Source organism: Oncorhynchus kisutch, unplaced genomic scaffold (genome assembly GCF_002021735.2).
Source record: "Oncorhynchus kisutch isolate 150728-3 unplaced genomic scaffold, Okis_V2 Okis06b-Okis10b_hom, whole genome shotgun sequence".
Lineage (NCBI taxonomy): Eukaryota > Metazoa > Chordata > Actinopteri > Salmoniformes > Salmonidae > Oncorhynchus > Oncorhynchus kisutch.
Genome location: NW_022261983.1, coordinates 4,627,819 through 4,636,204, shown reverse-complemented (window position 1 = coordinate 4,636,204; position 8,386 = coordinate 4,627,819). Strand labels below are relative to the sequence as shown.

General features: G+C 48.7%; 1 protein-coding gene across 1 annotated transcript in view; it reads left to right on the top strand.

The window, feature by feature from the left end:
- Nucleotides 1-1,803: 1,803 nt before the first annotated feature.
- Nucleotides 1,804-8,386, top strand: part of LOC116359956 (Na(+)/H(+) exchange regulatory cofactor NHE-RF2) — a 52,965-nt gene continuing 46,382 nt past the window's right edge. Inside the window, exons 1-2 of the mRNA XM_031814147.1 lie at nucleotides 1,804-2,779; nucleotides 4,338-4,619. Of these exons, the coding sequence (XP_031670007.1) occupies nucleotides 2,507-2,779; nucleotides 4,338-4,619 (555 nt within the window). The 5' untranslated portion in view covers nucleotides 1,804-2,506. The remainder of the gene's footprint in view (nucleotides 2,780-4,337; nucleotides 4,620-8,386) is intronic.

The following is an 8,386-nucleotide window of genomic DNA, read 5'->3' as shown; positions in this document are numbered from 1 at the left end:
AGGAACTAAGACATTGATAGAGTGGGGTCCACGTCCCGCGCCGGAGCCGCCACCATGGACAGACGCCCACCCGTACCCTCCCTATTGTTTTGATGTGCGTCCGGGAGTCCGCACCTTAGGGGGGGGGGTTCTGTCACGCCTTGTTCGTAGTATATTATGTTTGTCTTCATTTATTTGGTCAGGCCAGGGTGTGACATGGGTTTTTGTGGTGCGTTTTTGTCTTGGGGTTTTGTGGGGTGTCTAGCATAGTCTATGGCTGCCTGAGGCGGTTCTCAATCAGAGTCAGGTGATTCTCGTTGTCTCTGATTGGGAACCATATTTAGGTAGCCTGGGTTTCACTGGGTGTTTGTGGGGTGATTGTTCTTGTCTCTGTGTTAGTTGTCACTAGATAGGCTGTATAGGTTTTCGCGTTACGTTTGTTGTTTTGTATTGTTCGTTTGTTTATTTTTCATTAAAGAACATGAGTAACCACCACGCGCATTTTGGTCCGCTCCTCTTTCAACAGACGAACGCCGTTACAGAAATAGTGCTGTCTGCAAGTTACAAATAATTAAAAAAAATATGAGCTGGCGCACACCCAGAAAAATTATTTTGTGTGGAGGTGCTGACTATCACCAATGTTTCGGTTTCAGGACACAGAGATGACGAAACGTTGGTGATTTAACCAATAAATTACTGGGAGTTTATATATGGAGTGTGCAACGCTCTTTATTTACAGACAGACAATAACGTAAGCATATACTGTAAATACAGTATGTGAATATACTGTATCAGAATGTTGTTGTTTTTTACATTTTGTGTTATTCTCGACAGTTGTTAAATGCATTGTATCCACATTTGTGGTTGTATTGTGTTTTTGAATTGTCAAATAAATCAAACACAAACAAAATAAAGTAGGCTAAATATAAATAGAATTGCTAGAACCGGCATCCCCATTCAAGTCAATGAGACATACTGGTGCACTGGACATAGAATCAGGAATTCTATTTCTATCTCTTGATCATGTATCATACCTGTATTGTAGAGTAACATACGGCCAGTACATGTACAGTCTTCGTGGCCTCTGCAAATACATTCCTCTGCTGCCACCTGCTGTTTTTATGTATAGACAGCAACAGCATATTATATCCATATATACAACCTCCTTGGCCTTAGAAACGACAGAGGAGGGTATCAGCTGACCCTACCCCAATCCTAACCTTAACCATAGTGGGGAAAATGCTAAACTGACCCAAGATCAGTGTCTAGGGGAAACTTCCCCCCAGAGCTATAAAGACTCTGCTGCCCCCTCTGTGTTCATGTATTAGTGCTCCTCTCACTAGTTTGACTGTGACCATGCAGGCCATACGGGCTCCCCCTTCTGTTGCAGTTCAGCTTGTGCTACTCAGTGTAGGATAGGGTGCGTTCCAATAACATCTCCCTTCTCCTGAAGTGTACACTTGTTCACTTGTTCCCACAAATCCCCCCCCCCCCCCCCCACCACACACAAAAAAAATGGATACTACTATCACTTTTCATACCCTTTTTACATGTATTTCGTGATTTGACCACTTAGGGGCACCATTGTAACATGAACGGTATGCGTAATTGTATGCCATGCGTAATGGTGCTAGAGGGGTCATGTTACAAATAAATCGTTATTTACCTGAATTTAATGACAAAAAAATCATTGCGTTGTCATTATGGTACAATTGAGTCCTTTCCGACACAACAAAACAACCTCCTAACTATTTTTGGTGAGGTCGCCATTTTGGACACTTGAGACACCCAGCGAGCACACTGATTGGTCGATTACATGCGGAGTCCTCATACCTGGACACCCATCCCGTGCTAAACGGCAGCATTTCCACAGCATGCGCTTGATTAGGCTACTCAGTGAGAAAGGACCCCTTCTTAGACCACTCTTCAAGATCCGCGCTCTTATAATGACAGCCCCAGAAAAACTCGTTGATTTCTAGCGAGGGAGGTGCTATTACGCACCAAACGAGTGTCCTATCCAATTATCTGGAAACCCGGCTTGTGTTGTAATTGAATCCTTATTCCCCAACCGGTTGTTATGGATGGAGGTCGAGAGAGGGGTTAGTTAGTGCCTGTTGCTCTTTCCTGGTGCAGCATGTTGCACGGGGGGTCACTCGCTTTATCAGTCCTCAGGATGGGCAAGTTGGAGGGATTGAGGACGCTGCGCCGCCAACAAGAATAATTCACTCGTTTTCGGAGAGACGATACGACTAGCGGATATCTTGGTTCCACCATGCAATACGTTCGCCTGGGTCGATAATTTACGCAATTTTTAGGAGGAGTTTGCCTTTATTACATGTGAAGTTCAATGCTGGAATATAATTTTTAATACGGAGTGTTTTCTTGTGTTTGGAGCGTTTTTTGTGTGTGAAGAACCTGCAGAGCAACTTTTGGAACAAATTACGCATACGCAGAGGATGGTGTTTTACATGTAGAGTGAAAGTTTCGCTCTGCGCTCTGTTGGGTCATTATTGTATTACATTTTTGTATGTTTTCTGCTTTGCTAACAATATTCAAGAACGAAATAGGTTTAAAGTCCTGGACTGCAGGAGAAATGGCCAGCGAACTGAAACCACGGCTTTGTATCATGACAAAGAGTGAGAACGGGTATGGGTTTCACTTGCACGGTGAGAAGGGGAAGAACGGCCAGTTCATTCGCAAAGTTGAGCCCGCGTCGTCAGCCGAAGCTTCGGGGCTGCGCCCGGGGGACCGTGTCATTGAGGTGAACGGGGGAAATGTGGAAAAAGATACGCACCATCAAGTGAGTATAGCACATCAAGAACTGTCCAACTCCATCCGGGTTTCTCTGTCAGTGGTCTACATCGACATGTTTAATATGCGCCAGCAGCACACCACCCTGCATACCACTGCTGGCTTTAACCAGCAGCACACCACCCTGCATGCCACTGCTGGCTTTAACCAGCAGCACACCACCCTGCATGCCACTGCTGGCTTTAACCAGCAGCACACCACCCTGCATACCACTGCTGGCTTTAACCAGCAGCACACCACCCTGCATACCACTGCTGGCTTTAACCAGCAGCACACCACCCTGCATACCACTGCTGGCTTTAACCAGCAGCACACCACCCTGCATACCACTAGCACACCACCCTGCATACCACTGCTGGCTTTAACCAGCAGCACACCACCCTGCATACCACAGCTGGCTTTAACCAGCAGCACACCACCCTGCATACCACTGCTGGCTTTAACCAGCAGCACACCACCCTACATACCACTGCTGGCTTTAACCAGCAGCACACCACCCTGCATACCACTGCTGGCTTTAACCAGCAGCACACCACCCTGCATACCACTGCTGGCTTTAACTAGCAGCACACCACCCTGCATACCACAGCTGGCTTTAACCAGCAGCACACCACCCTGCATACCACTGCTGGCTTTAACCAGCAGCACACCACCCTGCATACCACTGCTGGCTTTAACCAGCAGCACACCACCCTGCATACCACAGCTGGCTTTAACCAGCAGCACACCACCCTGCATACCACTGCTGGGAGGCACCCTTTCCTCTGGTCTAAAAATAATGCCCCAGGGCAGTCATTGGGGACATTGCCCTGTGTAGGGTGCTGTCTTTTGGATGGGACGTTAAACGGGTGTCCTGACTCTCTGTGGTCACTAAAGATCCCATGACACTTATTGTAAGAGTAGAGGTGTTAATCCTAGTGTCCTGGCTAAATTCCCAATCCAACCCTCATACCATCATGGCCACCTAACCATCCCCAGTTTACAATTGGCTCGTTCATCCCCCCTCCTCTGCCCTGTAACTATTCTCCAGGTCGTTGCTGTAAATGAGAATGTGTTCCCAAACCCTTCCTCCCTAGTCCCTTATCCCGTGCCGCTCGGCAGTAAGTCATCACTGGCGGAGACAGACGTCTACTGGGACAAGGGAGACCCACTTTAGACACTTCTGCAAAGAGGCTGACATGATGTAGGGTCCAGCTACTGTAGAGAGTGTTAGTGTTTCTGTCTCCCATCACCCCCTATTCCCTGTAGTTCACTACTTCATTATCATGTCAATTATCATGTTATTACTCTCATTCTCTTTCTCTCCCTATCTTACGCTTTCATCCTCTCCTTTGTTCCATTCCATTCAAAGGGCTTTATTGCCATAGGAAACATGTGTTTATATTGCCAAAGCAAGTGAACTAGATAATAAACAACAGAGTAATATATACAATTTTAAAAATGAATAGTAACACTCACAAGTTTCAAATATCCACATTTCAAATGTCATATTATGGCTATGTACAGTGTTATAATGATGTGCAATAATGATCTCCCTCTCCCCACAGGTGGTGCAGAGGATCAAGGCGGTGGAGCATGAGACCAGACTGCTGGTGGTAGACCGGGAGACGGACGAGTACCTCCGCAGCCTGCGCCTCGTCTGCACCGAGGAGATGGCTGTCCGTCTGGGGGGACCCACCTCTGTGTCCCCTGCCTCACCCCCAGCCTCACCACCCCCCTCCTCGCCCCCAGCCAAGAGAGAGAACGGCTCCGTGTCCAAGCTGCCCACTACCCTGACCAGAGAGGTACCCAAGCCCACGCGAAGGTCTCCGTCGCGGGCCGCCAAGAAGGTGCGTACCCCCTCGGTTGAGACTCAATGGATGTTTACTTTGTAGGGGTGTTGTGGTGGTGGGTTAGTGCTGGACTGGAACAAAAGCTTCCACATGCACAAACACACACCAGAGACCACCAGCTGACAGATACATGCTTTTTACACTGGAGTAGGGCTGTGTTCTTGTGTTCTTGGCTGGAACAAAATCCTGCACTCATATCTGCATATCAGAGATGGACTGAAGGCTCCTGGATCAGGGGATGGTATTTCGGGGATTATGGCTGAAGTTAGGGGAACATACAGTACTTACTTAGGCCTTTGAATTCCTTAAGGAATTCCACGCTTCCTATCTCTTCCAAACCCTTCTGTCCTGCACCATTCCTTCAAGGTGTTGATACGTCACCCCCACTTTCTTCATGTCTTGTTCTGTGTCACCACTCCAGCTGTTCTTGGGTCTTCCTCTCTTGCTTTCACCCTGTGGGTTCCAGGTAAGATTGAGTTCAAGGGTAGCTCAAGGGTAGCTAAACCAAAACTGCTATCTGCTATCTGCACAGTACCATGCTGTCACCGTGTGCTGGTATTTGAATGTGGGTCAGCATTCTCTCTCTGTAGCAGCCAGAGAAGCCGATGTATAACATCTGATTGCCTTTAGTCACAGATCTAGGGTCAGTCTATCTTCCCCAAATCATAACCTACACTATTAGGGGGAGACATACAAATTTACCTTAGATCTGTGTCTAAGGGTGACTCCATCCTATACCCGCTGAGATCTGATTACCTGGGTCTTGTTTTTTGAGCTGGCTGACTGAGCTCCAACCTGATCTGATGGCCTAGATTAGATTAGACCTGTCCTCTATTTGAAGGGAGCCCTGTCCAAGACCTGTCAACACACAGTAGTAATAATATGTGTGTGTGTGTGTGTGTGTCTGTGTGTGTGTCAGATGGCAGGATTGGTTCCAGACTTCTTGTAGTTTCAATGGTCAGAAAGTCACTCAAGGGTCATTACATCACAGTGGTTAGGATTCTGACCTAATGGACAATGCAGCAATTCTCCCTGTGCTTGCCAAGTACCTCAGTGACATCCTGTGGCTGTAGAAACTACTATCCACACAGTATTACAGTAGACCTCAGTGTAGAAGTGCTGGGCTAGGATCAGTTTAGTGTTTTAGATCATAATAAATAAATAACAATAAATAAGATGGATGGACAGGGGGACCTGATCCTAGATCAGCCCTCCTACTCTGTAAAGCTTTATGAATAGGGAACCTTGGGTGAACATGTTCTGGTGAATGGTTGTATGTGCAGATGTCTGAAATATGATAGCCCTGGCTTATAGCCCTGGGCTGCAAACAGTTTGTTTTCTCAAATCTAGTTCAAGTATTGCATGTTGATTATGAAAACATTTCCGTTGGGTCCCTGTCTTCCTGACAATCTACTCTGCTTTTGTTTTCATCTGCAAGAGGAGGCTCCTCTGCTTCTGTTTCATGCATTCAACAGAACATGTGTTTTCACTTACGCTCGTCTTGCCAATTGGTGCACGATGCAGAACTCTTATTTCTACAAAAGCACTGACAAGGCCAATCAGTGTGTGTGTGGGGGGGGGGGGGGGGGGGGGGTGCAGTGTGTGTGTGCGTGCGTGCAGTGTGTGTGGGGGGGGGGGCGTGTGGTGTGTGTGCGTGTGGTGTATGTGTGCGTGCAGTGTGTGTGTGCGTGCGTGCAGTGTGTGTGTGTGCATGCGTGCGTGCAGTGTGTGGGGGGGGTGCAGTGTGTGTGTGTGCATGCGTGCGTGCAGTGTGTGTGCATACGTGCGTGCAGTGTGTGTGTGGGGGGGGGTGCAGCGTGTGTGTGTATGCGTGCGTGCAGTGTGTGTGTGGGGGGGGGGGGGGCGTGCAGTGTGTGTGTGTGTGTGTGTGTGGGGGGGGGGGGGGGGGGGTGCAGTGTGTGTGTGTGGGGGGGGGGGGGGGTGCAGTGTGTGTGTGTTTAGCCTTTGCTCAGCTGCGATCGCTTTGTGAGCCGTGGAGAGAAATCCCAGCAGCCTGAGGGGCCAGAAGGCCTAACTAAGTTTCTGGAAATGTATCTCTCCCCCCCCCACACCCCTCTCTCTCTCAATCTCTCTCTGCCCAAGCTTGCCTGAAGAGAACATAAAATACACAGAGACCCCAGAAACAAATCCTTTCCAAGTGGAGAGGAGGAAAGGAGAGGAAAGGAGAGGAAAGGACTGAGTTTGGGAAACCCTGCACAACAGCCAGTCAGTGGGCCAGTGTAGGGTAGTGTGGATGTCTGGAGGACACGCACACTCACACTCTCATGTATGCACGGCACGCACTCACACTCATGTATGCACGGCACACTCACACACTCACACTCTCATGTATGCACGGCACACTCACACACTCACACTCTCATGTATGCACGGCACGCACACTCACACTCTCATGTATGCACGGCACACTCACACACTCATGTATGCACGGCCCACTCACACACTCACACTCTCATGTATGCACGGCACACTCACACACTCATGTATGCACGGCACACTCACACACTCACACTCTCATGTATGCACGGCACGCACACTCACACTCTCATGTATGCACTCACACACTCACACACTCACACACTCACACTCTCATGTATGCAAGGCACGCACACACACTCACACACTCATGTATGCACGGCACGCACACTCATGTATGCACGGCACGCACACTCACACTCTCATGTATGCACGCACACTCACACTCCCATGTATCCACGGCACACTCACACACTCATGTATCCACGGCACGCACACACACACACACTCTCATGTATGCACAGCACGCACACACACACTCTCACGTAGGACTAGGGTCCTGCAGCTGGACATGTCTATGGTAATGTGTAACAAGCTGTGGGTGGACGAGGAGGTGATATTTCCTGTTTCATTACGAAGGGATCAAAGTGTGATATGTGCATGCCTGTGTGTCCACTCTAATCCACAGAGCTAAAATAATGTATTTATTTGTTGATATAGTTTAGTTGGTGGCCAGGACTCATTATAAAATAATAAGGGGACAGTATCCGGTCTGCAGCCTTCAGCTGACCCCAATGCCTGTACTCTGTCAGTGTCCCAACTGAGAGTCCATGTTTTATAAGAGATGGATTTCAGTCTAGATATGCAATATAAAACATGGACCATGCATCTGTAACTTCCATTGCAGACTCCAGGGGCTGACGTAGAGAGTGGGGGGGTACGACTGGAACGTCCCTCCTAGCTGTCAGTACCAGCCGTCTGTCTCACACCCTGTCTCCCACACACGTCTGTTTTCCCTCCTTGGCCTCCGCTGTGGTCCATAAAACAGACGTAGAAACGTCTGACCAGCTGGATGGATGGGGGAACAGGGAGGGAGGGGCTCTGTAGCAGGGCAGCAGTCTTTCACAGGATGGCTGCTTAACCACAGAGCAGTTCTGATCAGTTTTAGATGTGACTGTTTAGTCTACTCAGTTATTTAGAACTCTAAAGGACCTCTCTTTTCCTCTCTTCTCTACTGTGTATGCAGTGAGCCCAGTTTGCTACAGTAAGTGTTGTCAGGGCAGCCAGACTCCTAGGGTTACCTTGAATTCCAGGACTTCCTGGGGGGAGGAGTCGAGGGAGGAGCTGAGGGATTAGGCTCCAGTCTGCAGCCCAGTCTGTTCTGGGGCTGGGAAGTAGTGCAGGCAGCGCCTCTACAGAGTTCCACAGACCCCCTGTCACCAACCATAATCACTAACACATTCGCCTAATGTGTGTGTGTTTGTGTG